This window comes from Muscardinus avellanarius (assembly GCF_963383645.1).
Source record: "Muscardinus avellanarius genome assembly, chromosome: 2".
Lineage (NCBI taxonomy): Eukaryota > Metazoa > Chordata > Mammalia > Rodentia > Gliridae > Muscardinus > Muscardinus avellanarius.
Genome location: NC_137787.1, coordinates 4,443,117 through 4,459,850, shown reverse-complemented (window position 1 = coordinate 4,459,850; position 16,734 = coordinate 4,443,117). Strand labels below are relative to the sequence as shown.

The 16,734-nt window shown below is 52.0% G+C and overlaps 1 protein-coding gene across 1 annotated transcript in view; it reads right to left on the bottom strand.

Annotated features, from left to right (window-relative positions):
- Nucleotides 1-16,734, bottom strand: part of DRC11 (dynein regulatory complex subunit 11) — a gene marked incomplete at its 5' end in the record, with an annotated part of 132,512 nt that overhangs the window by 20,860 nt on the left and 94,918 nt on the right. The window contains one exon of the mRNA XM_080689629.1: nt 3,321-3,407. Coding sequence (XP_080545755.1) covers nt 3,321-3,407 — 87 coding nt within the window. The remainder of the gene's footprint in view (nt 1-3,320; nt 3,408-16,734) is intronic.

The following is a 16,734-nucleotide window of genomic DNA, read 5'->3' as shown; positions in this document are numbered from 1 at the left end:
TGTGGTTGTGCACCTCGGGTACTTTTTTTTTTTGTATTTTGTTTTCCCGTACTGGGGATGGAACCTAGGGGCCTTCTACCTCTGAGCTATACCCCCAGCCCTATTTTTTTATTTGAAACAGGGTCTCACTGAGTTGCAAAGGGCCTAAGTAGCTGAGGCTGTCCACAAACCGCAATCCTCCTGTCTCAGCCTCCCAAATGCTGGGATTACAAGCGGGCGCCACCACGCCCCGCTGCTTTGGGTTCTAATAAGGTCTCTGAAGCCAGTTCTCACAGGAAGCTTAGAGGGGACTGGGTGGTGATGGGTGTGCTGGGAGGAACCCCACTGCAGATGGGGAGCCAGTGGCTTGCACAGCTGTGCGTGGCATCCAGGTGGGGGAAGGGCACGGTCTCTCGTGCTTGGGAGGCTGAGATAGGAGGATGGCACAGGTTCAAAGCCAGCCTCAGCTACTTAGTGAGGCTCTCAGCAACTTAGTAAGACCCTGTTTCCAAATAGAGTATAAAATAGGTCTGGGAGTATAGCTGGAGGTAGAAAAGCCCCTAGGTTCCACCCCCAGTTACCACCACCACCAAAAAAAAGAAAAAAAAAAAAGGCAACGTGCAGTCATTCTCTTGGGGTTGCTGGGAGTTGCCCTGACTTGGGTACAATCCCTATTCACTTTATGTCTCTCCTACAATGATCCGCCATTTCCTGCCTGAAGCAGCCCTCAGTGTTGGGGCCTCCTGTCCCTGCATCCCAGGCGTGTGGCTTCCTGACAGGGGGTTTGTGTTCAGTGCCTTTGCCACTGGGAGGGGCCTCACCTGAAGGCAGAGGAGTCTGAGGGTGGATTGAGTCCCTACGGATGAGGCTTCTCTTTCAAAGGGACCAGCTGGAGGGAGCCTTTGGGATGGTGGCTGGGGCAGGAGGGACAGGCTGGTGGGCTCCCAGAGGCTGAGGGACACCATGAGAGGCTATCCAGATGCCTCCTGGCCGCTGCCCTCACCTTTGCCTGTCACCTTCAGGATGTGGGCATCCCAGGCTGTGGCTGATGACCCTGGGTAAGACTCAGAAATCTCTGAGGCCCAGAAACTGGGATGGGGGCAGGAGTGGCCCATCCTGTCCCTGGAGCTGCAGGAAAGCCCCCAGGGCTCGCTCTGCAGCCCTGCTCCCAGGGTTGGGCCAACCATGCCATACCTGGTGCCAGTCAAGTTGAGGCCAAGTCTCTGAGTGGAGCTGGGCACACACAGGTTTCCTCCCCACTCCTCTTGCTGGGGTTCTGGGGGCGCTGGAGCTGGACAGCTGGGTGGGTCCAGTCTGGGGAAAGCTCAGGCCTCTGGGCCTTGCGGAAGCTCAGATCCCTGGGAACCAGTTAGCTGTTCTGGTTGTTAGCTGTTCAGGAGTGGTCCTGGTTGTAAGAGTGAATTCCCCTGACATTCCATGCACAGGTGAGCACGATTGAGGTCCAGCTGGTCTATGATGGGCACTGTGCCTCTGAAGGCCTTCTTCCCCATGATAAAAGATCCAGGCAGAGGCGGAGGTGTTTGTTGGGGTCGGAGAGCATATCTCTGCAGGCAGCACCAGGGCCCACCAGAGGGGTTCTGGGGAGGGGTTATGTCGTCTTCACCACCACCTGCTTCTTCCTTTGCTGTCCCCTCCCCCACCCCACTGAGGCCCTTTGTGTTGAGTCCTTTATGCAAGAAGTCTACTGACCCACACCTCGTGCCCACCCAGCTTTTCCTCCAGGCCGGCCCTCAGGCCGCCCGGGAATGCTTCCCAATCCTCTGATGCTCCACAGGCCCCGTCACAGGTGAGCAGACTATGGCTGAAATTGCCCACAGCTGAGCAACAGTTCAAGGTCGCGGTGGGAGAGGACGCCAGACGCCTTCACAGACTCAGAGCTGCTGTGGGATGGACGACTTTGACTTCATGGCTAAGCAAGTGGAGATCAGAGAGGTCAAGCTACTTGCTCCAGACCACACAGCCAGCTCTGCTGAGCTGGGCTGGGACCAGTCTTCCAAGTTCAAGGCCAGTGTCTTCTCACCCTGCCCCAGGCTGAAGTCCCCTTGGAGGAGTGAACAACCCTGACCCTTAGGGAGTCATCTCCCACCAACTTCAGGGGTGTGGCTCTTGGGTATGGCGGGCCCTGCGCAGCAATGTAGATGACTACTTCTTCTTTTTCTCCTCCCTTTAAAATTATTTATTATTATTATTATTATTATTATTATTATTATTAATTATTGTACTGGAGATGGAACCCAGGGGCATTCTATCTCTGAGCTACACCCTGCCCTATTTTTGATTCTTTATTTTGAAACAAGGTCTCACTGAGTTGCAGAGGGCCTAAGTAGCTGAGGAGGTCCTTGAGCTGCCATCCTCCTGTCTCAGCCTCCCGAATGCTGGGATGACAAGCGTGCATCACCACGCCCAACTTCTCTTTAGACTTACGATGTGGTTCACAGTAATTCCCGACATGAGTTTTTCATGTGTGGACACTTTTCCCCCTTCTTCGTCACTGCTGCAACTTAGCCAGCAGAGGGAGCTGAGGGAGCTAAGCGTTAGATTCGGAGGTTAAATAATAAACGAGTCCTCCTAAGAGTTTCTGAAATGACAGGGCAATCAAGGCTCATTTGGAGAAGAAAAGACTGAGCTTTCATTCTTTATCCAAATCATCTCTACCTGCTAAAATGATGTATAATACATAAGGATCCAGAGTGATTAAAACCCGTATGAATTTAATCAGAAATTCACCGTTAACCACTATTTGCTTTGGTGCAAATTGATGTGGAATAACAATCATGTGTATCTGCAAATTTTTTTTAACTTGTGGGAAATTTGCTGGTGATTTGTGGGGGGAAGTACGGGGGAGGGAGGGCCATTGAAAGGAGAGAAAAGAAGGAAGGAAGCAATTGGAACCGGGCTCCCAGAGGCCCCGCTGCAGGGCACTTAGCCCTGGGGCTGGCGGCCTTTGTTCACAAATTTCAGGCCTTTTGCTATTTATTATTATGAACAATAGGAAATCCTAATAATAACTCCTCTGTGTGCTATTGGCTGTAACGGAACAGAGCTAAGTTGTTTCTTTCCTCTGAAACCTATGTCTGGGTGGAAGATCTCCGTCTCCCTTGCCCCTTCCAGGTTTTCTAAATTAGGCCTCAGAAGATCAGACCCCTGGATCCTTTCAAATGCAGACAAGCTCTTGGGGCAGAGAGGGAGACCACTGCGGGGGTTTAAAAGCCGTCCACTCCCCACCAATGTCTGTCTCCTTTCTCCACTGAAAAGGCAAGATTTTTTGAGGGAAAAGAGAAAAGAAAAGAAACTAGAGTTAGTACCCTGTAAGCCCTCACCTGCTTTTCGGCTGGGGGCACTTTTTTATAGAAGGTTTTTTCCGTGTCTTCAATCCACACCACGGAAGGCTGGAGCTGCCGAGCCACCTGTAGCCGGAGAGAAAAGCCCCAGTGGTGAACGAACGCATTTCCCTCCTGGTGCAGGGCTGGTCTGGAGCTCCCTGGGGTGGCCCGGGGTAGAGGGCCTCCTTGGTGCCCAGGCAGCAGCCACTCACACGCAGTCTTTTGCAAGCATGCATACATGCACTTTGTGGCTCAAAGCCTCCCTCTAGCTGGGGGTGGCTGTCCTCAGGGAAGCAAGCACTCTCTGCCCCAGCACCCTGGGCCTCTACTTGGTTTGGTTTGAAATCAGCCAGTAGTGTTTTGCTGAAAACGGAGGGGAGCTGGGCCCTGGGTTTTAATGGCAGCCTACTCCCGGTTCCAAGGTGTATTCAGGTTTGCTTACCCTTTTCAGCTCCGCTCCCCCCCACCTCCCCGGCATTCCCATTTGGGAATCCCTGCATTGGGCTATGGCTTTGTGGCCCAGGCTCCCTCTGGAGGGTGGCTTTATGCCCCTCCGGGACCAGCAGGGCTTTGTGACCGAGTCGGGATGGGACTTACCCTCGGGTGAGTAATTGCCACATACCTAACAATCCCTTCAAAGCGGCACCAGGGCAGTGCAGCCAGCACACGTGTTTCTCGCAACAATCTGCACTTTGTGTGAAATGGTAACAGATAAAAGCTGTTTCGGCCACGGCGAATTCAGCATTATGTACTCCTATTTATATATTTCTTAAAACATCATTAAGGCAGCGGGAATGATTTTGAACCAAGATAGTCATTATTCAGCGAGGGCTGGGAAAATCTCCAGGGACATGGTGGCTACGTCTGTCTCCCCAGTAGCATGAACCAAGTGGCAGGTTGGGAGCCGGGAACCAGATTACGCACCTTTAAGGACAACAGCGAACATTGAACTCAACCTTCCTGTGGCCTACACCTGGGACGTTCAGAGAGAAAAGAGGGCTAGCCAAGCACTTTTGGGGAGGTGTTAGACACAGAGCCGGGGAGGGGGGGGACTGAGAATTCAGAATCCCAAAGGTTAATCTCAGACCCCAGAGTGGTGGAGTTATGGCGCCAGGGAGCGCCAGCCCTGTTGAGATGCAGCAAGTGCCTGCCAGGCGCTAGGCACACACATCAGGGAACCAGCCTGCCTCCTCCCTGGGGCTTCACAAGCATGACCTTCACTCACTTTCAGCGCCAACTCTAACCCTAACCACTCTGTTTACAGGCTGGAGACCCTGGGGCCGGAGGCTGTGAAGTGAGGGCCAGCTCGCACAGTTGCAAAGTGGCAGAAGCTGGGGCCATGTCCAGGGTCGGCTCATCCTTCTCACCAAGAACACAGGGCAGGCCTGGAGCTTTGCATAGCAGCTGAGAAGACAACCTGGGGCCCAGGGGTGTGCGGGTGGCTGGGCTGAAAATGGACCTTCTCTCCTGAGATCCCAGGCCTCCGTCTCCTCCTCTATCGCTCGTCTCTTCTCAGATGGAGCCCCAGCCCATCCACCCCCATGACTGTTGAATTTGGGGTGGCTTGCATTTGTGGGTGCCTCATTGTAGCCTGGCCCCTGGAAGTTTGAATAGATATTGCCTCTTTCCTGGACTTGGATTGCTAGAGAGAAAGGCGATCACAAATGCAATTTGGACTGTGGTGGTGACAGGTTAAACCCCTCAGCGCCCTGTCTACCTCTGTGTCTGTCCAAATCCCCTGGTTTCTAATTGGCGGTGATGCTGCCCAGCCGTGAATTCAGAGCGAGCACCGCGCCTGGCCACCTCACCCAGAGCTTTCATCAGCAAGATGGACAAGATGCGGGAGGGTAAAGGAACTCCCTCCCGCCTCCTCGCTTCCTCAGCTAGAATCTTTTATTTAATAAAACCAGCTCTTTGATGTGTCAAAGCAACTTATTAAGTGATTCTCCAGTTTAAACATTCTACAATGCTCCCAGGAAGGTCGTGCGTGAAATACAGATGGAGAGAATCCTACGGCGAGAAAGCCCGAGTTCTGGTCACTGTCCAGCCCCAGAGGCGCTGAGCTGGGGGTGAGGCCCTCCCACGATCAGGACTGGTCAGTCTAGCCACCAAGCCCACTGCGGGAGCTGCCAGGGTACCAAGAGATGGAGGATGTGGGTCCTAGAAGGACACCCCAGTCAACGGGTGATGGCAGCCTGGCAGCAGCCTGTGTTTGGAATTTAGTGAAAAGAGATGGCCAGGTGTGGGGCCGGTGGCAGGCACATGCTGGGGTGTTCGATGGCCCAGACAGAGGCACAGGGGCTCTTCTGAGCATCGCCCGGCAGCTGGGAAACACGATGTTGGGTTCCGGCTCTGGACACGCTGATATAATTGGGTGCTGCCCAGGCACAAGTGGTATTTAAGCTCTCCAGGGGAGGCAGAGGCTTGGCTGTGGCTAGAATCCACGGCTCAGGACAAGTGAAAGGACTTAAGTTTCTTAGGGAAAAGGCAATTCACAATAACAAAGGCAAAACCTTATTCTTTTCTGTCCCTCTTAAACATTTTAGTTTTAGCCCAACCCACTGGAAAGTCTATTTTTATTTTTATTTTTTTGCAGGTCTGGGGATGGAACCCAGGGGCAGTCAACCTCCAAGCTGCACCCCCTGCCCTATTTTTTATTCTTTATTTGAAACAGGGTCTCACTGAATTGCGAAGGGCCTAAGTAGCTGAGGCTGTCTGAGAACCTCGATCCTCCTGTCTCAGCCTCCCGAATGCTGGGATTACAAGCGTGTGGCACCACGCCTGGCGGAAGACTATTTTTACAGGAACATCCGCCTCTTGTGTCAGGCCCCTTGGGTGCTGGCCCCGGCATCGGGCCACTCCTCTCCTGTGTCTGCCTGGCAAAGCGAGGCCTTTGTGTTTCTGTTCACGCACTCCTATCCTCTCAGCTGGGCCTTCCTTAATGGGAGTTTCACAGGTGGGTGCCCAGGACAGTGGACTTGCTCTTCTCTTTCTGTGTTTTGTTTGTTTTGGTACCAGAGATTGAACCCAAGTTGTTCTACCTCTGAGTAAGGCTCCTCACCCTACTTTTATTTTTTATTTTGACATAGGGTCTTGCTCAGTAGCAGAGGCTAGTCTCAAACCTGCTATCCTCTGGTCTCAGCCTCCCATGGAGTGAGATGACAGGCAAGTGCCACTGTGGCTGGCTTCTCTTTCTGCTTTTAACAAAATGACCAGCATGGGCTTGAAGCATGGGTGCAGTTTGAACCTGGGCTCCTGATTCAGAGCTTTTTAGGACATGTGGCTGAGCCATTCCCTTGGACTTGAAAGTCAACACTGCAGCTTGAACTTGTGTGTTCTTTTAGGTCTAGTGGGGAATTCTACACTTCCTGAATTTGTTTTTTTAACATGCATCTGTGAAGGAATTCCTTTCCCAGGCCTCTCACCTGCGCCGTGAGGACACTGGGGTAATGTGGTTTGGAAGGCTTTTACCAAGTAGAATAGGAGCGACTGCCCAAGCACATTCCTTCATGAGGACAGCAGGACAATGGACATCCAGTTGCAGAGCACTTTAGTAGACAGGATACCATTCCCCATGGCACATGCTGTGGCTTCTCCTCCCTTTACAGATGAGGTCACTGAGGTGCAGCAATCTGAGGGCGAGTCACCTGGCCCACCAGCATGGGGGAAATGTCAGGCTCCATCACGGAGGACAGGTTGGCCTTACTCCAGGCCCTGGGGGCTAAGGCCATCACACTGTAGCATTGCTATGGAGATGAGATGCCCTTGACCCTTGGCTGGTGTCCCCCTCTGCATCTTTCATCCCAGCAAGATCATGGGCAGTCCCTGTCTGGTCCTTGGGCGTGCGGATCTCTGATCTCCCTGCCCTTCTTCAGGGAAAATGATGGCTTTCTTGTTTGAGGGGGAACTCCTGATGACCAGGTCAGTTCTGGACAGAAAGAATTGCAGCCTGGGAATCTGGGCAGCCAAGGAAGGGGTTAAGGAATGAAGGCTGCTTTCCTTGGAGAGCAGGACTCATGGAGGAAGCTGACTCTTCTAAAAGTTAAAAAAACAAAAAACTGTCCAGGGGCTAAAAGACTTGTGTCACTACATTTGGTGTGGAATGTGAGATGATATTTGCTCTCTGGTTTGTCCTTCAGAAAACACAGATGAAGGAGCCTGAGGTGCGAGGTGTTGTGTGAGGCGCTGGGGCACAAGATCAATGAGACAGGGCGCCCAGACCTCAAGGGATGGCCAGGCGTGAGGCTGAGGGTGGCCCAGGGGCCAGGCAATAGAGAGGTGGGTAAGGGAAGTCTGGATGGAAACTGCAGACATCTTCCAGGTGGCCAGAGGGTCACGGCTGGAGGCAGGAAGTGCCTGCCCTGCTTGGGGTGGGAGCGCCCGGGCTCAGCGGTGCTTCTGGAAGGGGTCAGGGATGGCTGAGACCACTCTGCAGCTCGCTTATGTTCTGGAAGCCATGGAGAGCCTGGGGAGGGCTGTAATTAGGAATCGTGATCCTGTCTGTGTTACAGAAAAATCCCCCAGTGAGTGTGTGAGGAAGCCGTGGAGGGTGGGGCGCCAGCCCCCACACCACAGCGGGAGGCATGTAGGGGGTATCAGGGCACAAAGCTGGAGGCTGGGAGCCCAGCAGAGGGGTGGCAGGGAGGACAGGGGTGGGTGCGAGGAAGGCTTAGAAGCTTAAGAGACTAGTGAGGACTGGAGGCGGGGTGGGTCCTGATGCTGGGCCTGGAGGATGCCGGGATGCTGAGTCCCAACAGGGGCCCAGGTGAGGGAGGAAATGATAAATCCAAGGGAACATGAGAGGATTGACGAGTCTAGGAGACATGAAGGGCATTGGAGGCCAGAGAGAGAGAGAGAGAGAGAGAGAGAGAGAGAGAGAGAGAGAGAGAGATTGCGAAAGATCATGAGATGCACCAGGTCTCCAAGGCCAGGAGAAGACAGAGGTAGGTGGTGCAGGGTAGCGCAGATGGCAGGGTGTGGCAATAGTGAGGTCACTGGTGGCCTTGGCGTGGTCAGAGGGGGCAGAGCCAGATGACTGCTGAGGTGTGGACAGGGCAGAGACCGAAGAGACAGGGAGAGTTCTTAAAGATGGCAGACAGTGAGCCTGGGGCGAGGGGCGGGCTCCAGAGGCCTTTGGGGGCAGCCCAGGGTGCCCCAGGCTTAGGATGGGCAGAGTGTGGAGCAGGTGCGGGGTGGGGAGGGGGAGAGGCTGGTCCTCTTTGCACCACGGACTGGGGGAGGGAGCCGCGGGCCACCTGAGCAGGTGGGTCAGGCCGAGTCCTGGGGAGAGGGTTTCTTCCTGTTAGCATCAGTAAAAGTTCCAGAGCACCCGACGGGCACAAGCACAGCTTCCCCTCTGTCTCCCATCAACGGCTTGCTGTCTTTACAAACCCTTCGACACCCACGTTTACAACAGTGGTCGTTCCTTGTGCAGTACCAGGAGACTGGTTTGTCATAAGGTAAAATTCATTTCTCCAACGTCACGTCAGCACAGAGCGCCCTGGTTTACGGCTCCCCTGTTTCTGAATGTTTAGGTGGTTTCTGGGCTTTGTCAGCCTAACTGTGCCTACACGGGCACTCTGGGACGCCCGGCTGGCCATCCGGCCAGGATGGGTGTCAGGGGAAGCTGCCCAGTGGCAGAGCCTGCTCGGAACGCGTATCCTCGGGGTCCCCCCGGCCGGGAGGGGGCTCACCCCCCACCCCTTCTGCAGCCGCAAGTCAGCACATCTGGTTCCACACAGTCTCCTCAAGGAGTGTTAACCATAAAAAACGGCTGCCAATTTGCTAATGAAAAATGGCGTCCCTTGCTCTTTTAATTTTCATTTAGCTATGAAAAGGCTTCATTGAAATTACCCACAGATAGTTTGAGGTCATGGACAATTAAATGTAATTAATTCATAATTGAACTTTTGGGAAGTTGTATGAGATAGTTTGCATGTGTAGCCAGCAGAGGGCTCTTCAGTCCCATCAAATACAGCTCTGGGCTTTCAGTTCCTGTCAGTTTTGGACTGCCGGGGTTTCCACAGACCCGTACCTCCACACCGCCTGGGAATGTTCGGCAGACAAGGACGGGTGTCCCTGTCCCTGTGGCTTGTGGATCTGTCTTTCACAGTCCCCAGGGGACACGGTCAAACACCCTCATCAGCATTAGCTTCTTAGGCATCAGGGATTTACTGACAGGGTCTGACCCAAGGCACTCAAGTCACTGAGACGATCTCTGGAACTTTCTGGTTCCTTCTGGAAGGGTCCTATCTGGTCTGCATAGGAACTGCAGATAAACACCAGCTACTGTTTCTTTATCCTGTGTGTCTTGGCTTCAATGGAAGTTCCACTCATTAATTAATTAGGTAATTAATCCATCCATCTCTTCCTCGTTGGTGGGGGATCTGCGAGGTGTCCGGGGCGCCAGGGTTGAGCAGGTGGTGGAGATACTCCCTGCCTGGTCTGAGGGGTGAGGTGCTGCCTGCTGGGGAGGGCTGAGGGGCCATGGGTTACTGGGGGCCCACGTTCTTGTACTGGACTCACTCTGAGTCCACTTAAACACTTAACACATGAAGACATGCATCCTGCGTTCCCACTGTTATAAATTCTCTGTTCCTGCAGTACCTTTTACTCAGTCACAGAAGTTACTTCAAGTCCTCGCTGGAGGTTAGCTGGCTCCATTACTTTATGAACTGCTCAAGACAAGCAAGAGCAGAAGTGTCTTAGAGCCGGGAGCCCCGCTGGGCTGACCTTGGGTGGAGAGGATGGTAAACTGAGGCAGAAGACGGGAGCAGAGGGAGCTGGGGATGGGCTGATGAGGGAAGACGCAGAGGGCAGCACCGCGCTGATGTCACGACTGATTGTCCAGGCTGAACTCAGGCGTGGTGCGAGGATGGAGGGGTGTCGGGCTCACAGACAGTGCTGCATGGGGGGGTCTCCTCCTGTCTCTGGAGGGTGGTCAGAGCTCAGAGGGCTGTGCCCAGGACCCAGGGCGTGAGAACCAGGCACCGTCCCTCTCTTCCTGCCCGTGTCCCCTTCCCCGCGACACGGCTCTCCACCAGGGCTGCGTGGAGCCTCGTTGGTGGCCCTTCGTTTTTTCTTTCTCCTTTTCTCTGTCTTTCTTCCTGGCTGAACGAGTCCCTGCATGGTCCCCTTTCCCTCACCACCTGGGCTCCTCCTGGGTCTCTGACTTCGACACCTGGACTGAGTGTCCACTTCTAGGCCAGTGGAAGCAAAGACACTGGCCATCGACTCCCGCCGCTAAAGAGCGTGGTCTCCCAGTGATGGTGAGAACAGCGTGTGGATGCAGTGCCCAGATGGTAACACCTGGACCACTATGGGGCGTGGAGGCTGTGCATGACTGGGGACAGGGGTTTACGGGAACTTGGGAGCTCTGGCTCTTCAGCTCAGTGCTGCTGTGACTCTAAAACTGCTCTAAAAAAAAATACTGAGCTGAGCATGGTGGCACACATATGTAATCCTAGCATTCGGGAGGCTGAGACAGGAGGATCCAGGTTCATGGCCAGCCTCAGCTACTTAGTGAGGTCCTCCGCAACTTAGTGAGACCCTGTTTCAAAATAAAGAATAAAAAATAGGGCTGGGGGTGTAGCTCAGAGGTATAATGTGCCTGGATTTAATCCCCAGTACCGCAAAAAAAAAAAAAGTGTTTAAAAAAAGGTTTGGACAAGTACTTGACCTTCTTCCCTCATGCCTTAGAAGGAAAGTGACCTTGGCCAAGTACTTGACCTTCTTCCCTCATGCCTTAGAAGGAAAGTGACCTTGGCCATCGTGCAGCAGACTGCTGGGGGCTCATGGTCAAGCCCCCTTCTGTTGAGTCCTGTCTCCTCCCTGTTGCCCCTCGTTCTTTAGCTCCCACGGCTCCCCTCTGGCTCAGCTCTGCGTGGTTGACTTTCACCTTGTGGAGATGGAATCCACAGGCCATTCCTTCTGGCCCTGGCCGGGCAGCACCTCGGCCTATTCTCCCAGGCCCAACAACCGATGTTGCCCTTTGCGGCCAGGTCAGCGTGTGGGAGGAGGAGAGGAGTCCAAGGACCATGGGCAGGGGACAGCTTCTCTCCCAAGACTCAGAGCGCAGGCTGGCCAGCTCCCCCTTCTGAGAAGCTGAGGCTGAGGGGCAGGGCCATGCTTAGAGAAGAGGGGGATTCAGGGAGAAGAGGAGTCCTGTGGAGTGCCCCCAAGGACTCAGTAGCTGAACGTCCCCTAAGGACCCTTTGGTCCAGGAACCCCTGCTGGGGTGGGCACAGAGGCCTCTCCTCCCCAGGGGCTGGCCAGGGACAGTGTGATGGCATTGGAGTTGGGCCTCAGCTTAAACACAGGTTCCAGCCCTCTGGGTTTTTTGTATTTTGAGCGAAATTTGGCATTCTGAATCTCACTCTTCTTAGTTATAAAATGGGGATATCAATTCCTACATCATTAGGGGTTTGGCCCAATTAAATAGGAAAGTATGTGTGACTCTCCTTAGCAACTGTCTCGCTCAGTGGGGGAGGCCAATGAAAACCCTTCCTGCTTCTCCATCCCTGAGTCACTATCATCAAAACCCAAAGCTGGGCACAGTGGTGCATAGTTGTGATACCAGTACCTGGGAAAGTGAAGTTTCCTTCCCAAGTATTGGGAAGATCATAGGTTCGAGGACAGCCTCAGCAACTTACTGAGACCCTTTTCAAATATAAAATAAATAAGGGCTGAGCTGGGTGTGGTGGTGCACCCTTGTAATCCCAGCATTTGGGAGGCTGAGACAGGAGGCTTTCGGTTTGCAGACAGCAAAGAATAAAAAATAGAGCTGGGGGTATAGCTCGAAGGTAGAATGCTCCTGGTTTCCACCCCCAGTATTGCAAAAAAAACCCCAAAACAAAACAAAACAAAAACAAAAACAAAAAACAAAGAAACAAAAAAGAAAGGGCTTACAGTGTAGTTTGGAGGTAGAGTGCCCTGGGTTTGGTCTCTGGCACTGTTGGACCTGTCGGCCCCCAGGAAGCACACACCCTCCCAGTAATCACTCACAGGCAGAAGTCGATGCAATTTGCAAGAGGTTTTATTATGTCCAGCGCTGGGGTCGCCTCTCAAGTTGAGGAATCGACCCTTAGCAACAGATGTGGGCAGTTTTTATACACTTTAATTACAGAGGCGCGGTTACCATTAGGTGTTTTATTATCATTGGTTCTTATTTTTAACCTGTCTCAGGATTGGGTGGTTTGGCCAGAGATATCATTTTTTAGCTTTAATGACAGTTTGTGGTAACCAAGGTCCTGTTATTCTGGTGAGTGTAAAGTCCCTGAATTGTTACTTTTGTCTTGTAACAACGGTTGATGGGGAGCTAGTTCCTGGAACACAGGGAAGTAAAGTCCTAGTAACGGCGAGTCCCAGTACCTGCAAACAGGGGCACTGGGGCAGAAAGTTCCGAATGCCGAGGTGGTTGGGGTACTGGGGTCCTACAGCACCAACAGCAACCTTGGGGCTGATGCCGGGGGAGTGCCTTCGTTGTCCATAAAATACCTGTTAACTATTCATCACATATCAAATATTTCTCAAGTTAGATGCCTACTTCCTACTATCCCCAAGAGATATATCTTCTTTTCTACATCTAACTTTTCTTCGTATAATGAAGTCCTATGGAGAATTTGAAATAACAGTGGCTTACTGGTGCAAAGAGGACATTTCTGAAGGAAACAATTCCCCCTTCTTGTTATCGGATGAGAGTTAGTGTGAGATAAAGGAATCCTTCACCACCGATGACAACCTGGACTTGAAACTTACGGTGGTGGGATAAATTGTTGTCTGTTTTCAGGGCGCGTGGGTCAGGAGAATGCTACCAACCGAAAGAGAAGCAGGGATGGTTTCCTAACAGCTGCATCCTAATCTCTGTGTCCTTTACTCTCTGAGATTACTTCTGAGGCAGGGCTTGTTGAAATGAAGATGTGACTGGTAACTGGGCCTTCCGGTGTTTTCCTTCTCCAGTAATCCCGCAGGTCCATTTTGCAGCCACAGTCTGCATCCTACAGGTCTCCACCCAGTGACACCCTCCAGCTTCCCGCCCAGGGCTCGCCAACACGGGCATCCGATCAGGCTTCCCTTCAGTTAATTAACAGCAAATGCCCTTTGCAACGTAGGTACCCTTCTGTCAATCATGGTGGGGCACAGTGGTCTGGCAGCAAACAATTTTAATTGAGCACTCCGACTGCCCTCGGGTCTCATTAATCAGTTATACACACAACCAAGGTGAGGCTCAGTGAGGTGTGTGTCAGGCCCTCTGACACGAGGCGGCGGGTGGGTGAACGAGCCCTTCCACATTCTAGTGATTTGACAGCCTGCAGTTTGGGATCCACTTGATGTCAGTCTGTGATAATTCGAAGAGGAGCAAAGCCTGCCTATCTGATGTTGAGACAAAGCCCCTGGCTGTAGGCATGCGTAATGATCACACCACTGAATCTGCCCTGGGTCCAGGCCGGGAGCGCGAGCAAGAGGGGAGATAGATAGGCAGATAGAGGCTTCGGGCATCGGCTGCCGAATGCTGCTGGAAACCTGGGGCTCGGGAGCTAGTCTGTGCGGGTTTATGGAGCGGCACTGCAATTCCAGAAAGTTGCTTGGATGGTTAGTGCCTCAGTATTCGTACCAGTAAAATGGGCCTAACGACGGAGCCTGCCTCATAAGGCAGTTAAGGCTTGACAGCTGAGTGAGTTCATACAGAACAGTGTGTACAACTGCACCCGGATACACAGACGCTTGCAAAGCGCTAGTGCTCTTCTGTTCATGTGCTTCTGCCAGCTCACAATGCCACGTGGCAACCAAATTTGATGTTTAAGAAGAAATCCAGGTGTTCCTCCAGGAGGAAGATGAGTTTCCTTTACATGTCCTGTGAAGACATTATCACTGAGCTTAGTGCTTAAGCACAGGAGGTCACAAGTCGGGCTGCCTGGCTTCCAACTCCAGCCCACCTTCGAGTCATCAGCTAACCTTCCAAGTGCACACAGAGGGGGAGAATCCGAGAAGCAATGGCTCCTAAAAGAAGCTAAAAGAAGGAAGCTGAAACCTCAGCTACTGCCAAGTTAGAGGAGCTGGGCGAACAGGCGCTCCCTGGCCTCCCTGAAGTAAAGGCCAGGTGGGACCAAGGGATCCATCCACCTTGGACTGAAGGCAAAATCAAGAGACCGACGTTAACAAAAGGGAAAACCACCTCTGCATATTGAAGTTACTTAGCCAGTAAAGTACTGCCTACTAGAACCAAGCTCAGCTGCCTCAGCACCATACCATAGAGCGTCCTCAGCGTCCAGGGTACTGCAAAAGCTGTTAATCATATGAAGACGAGGAAAAATCTGAACACGGTCCAGGAAAAAGTAGTTACAGAGAAACAGACCCCATGAGGGGTCGGTATTAGAGTTAGTAGATAAGATCCCCAAGGCAAGGATTAAGTTCTGGGACTTAATAGAAAAGATGGCAATACTGAGCGAAAGCTGGAGAATTACAGCCAAGAAATGAAATCAACAGGAATAGGCAATGAAAATTCTAGAACTAGGAAGAACTACCGGAAGAAATCCACAGGACGGTTTACCAGCAGATTGGAAATGTCAGAATAAAGGGTAGGTGAACTCAAGCACAGATTCAGGGAAATTATCCAGAGTGGGAGTGGGAGCTGCGAGATTAGAACTTCAGTGACTTATGGAATACTGCCAAGCAGTCAGATATAGTTGACTTAACTCTCTCTCTATATATATAATCTGGTTGGAACTTCAGAAGGAATAGAGAGAGAATAAAATTTTAAAAATTTGAGGAAATAATGGCCCAAAGCCTCAAATTTGGTGTGTATTATATTTACAAATTCAGTGGACACTGTGAGTCACAGCAGAATAAATACATCAAACAAGAAGTCCCAGGCACAGCATGGTCAAATTAACAAAACCAAAATAAAGAGAAAACCCTATAACCACTCAGAGAATAATAGTGAATTACACTGGAGATAAATAATTCAAAGACGTGGTGACTTTCCCTTAGAAACAATGGGAGTCAGGAGACAATGGAATGAGATCTTTTTAATGTGCTGAAAGAAAAATATGTCAACCCAGAATTGTATATCTAGCAAAAATATCCTCAAAGGACAGAGGCTATGCAGAGGCATTTTAAGATACATGAATGGGAGCGAAGAAGCTGGTAGCAAACCTACTCTTCAGGAAACACTAAAGGAACTTTTTAGTTGAAAGGGAAGGGGCGCCAGGTGGAAAGGTGGAGCGATAGGAGTGCAGGGCGCCGGAACGGCGCACGTGTGGAAACACAGAAAAGACGCTATTTCTTTGTCTTGTTATTTTGAAAAAGACTAATTACCATATAAAGCAAGAACAGCAACATTCTATTGTGACATTATCATACGTCTTACGTTTCTGGATGTGTGATGATATGTATGATAACATTCCTAGATGTTATGATAATAAAAACAATGAGTAGGGATAATAAGCAGACTAAATTGCTACAGGGCTCTCACGTTCTATACAAAACAGCTCAACACTGACTCTACAGGAACTGTGATAAATTAAGTGTGATTACTGCGATCCGTAGAATCACCGCTAAGAATGAAACAAAAGGTGTTGCCTGAAAAGCGATGGAGGAACTTCCATGAACTACTCAAAACACACTAAGCCCAAAAGAAGGAAGGGAAACAGAGGTAGAGTAAAAAAGGGGTGAGACAACTGGGCAATAGTGAAACGGTAATAAAACACACAAAAGACTGAATTCAGTGTGCGTGAGCAAACGCTCCAGCCGACCCACACATGTCAGGTCCAGCGAGAAGGAAGAACCCAACTGCGTGCTCTCCACCAAAGCGCTCCGTAATCACTCCAACACACCGAAAACAGGGCTTAAAATGTGCAACGGACAAGCAAACGAAAGCTGATGTGGCTGCATCAACATTTAGGCAGATTTCAAGATAAGGATTGTTTCTAGAGGCAAAAAGGGCCATTTTATAGTGGCAGAGCATTCTGAGGACAAGCCCATATGCCCACACTTATGTGGGTGCATCTCACAACAGCATCAACGTACACGTGGTGACAACAACCAGGGAGGACCCCAGGACCCACACAGGCGGAGCTCTGGGCACCCTCGCCCAGTCGAGGACCCCAGGACCCACACAGGCGGAGCTCTGGGCACCCTCGCCCAGTCGAGGACCCCAGGACCCACACAGGCGGAGCTCTGGGCACCCTCGCCCAGTCGAGGACCCCCCAGGACCCACACAGGCGGAGCTCTGGGCACCCTCGCCCAGTCGAGGACCCCCCAGGACCCACACAGGCGGAGCTCTGGGCACCCTCGCCCAGTCGAGGACCCCAGGACCCACACAGGCGGAGCTCTGGGCACCCTCGCCCAGTCGAGGACCCCCCAGGACCCACACAGGCGGAGCTCTGGGCACCCTCGCCCAGTCGAGGACCCC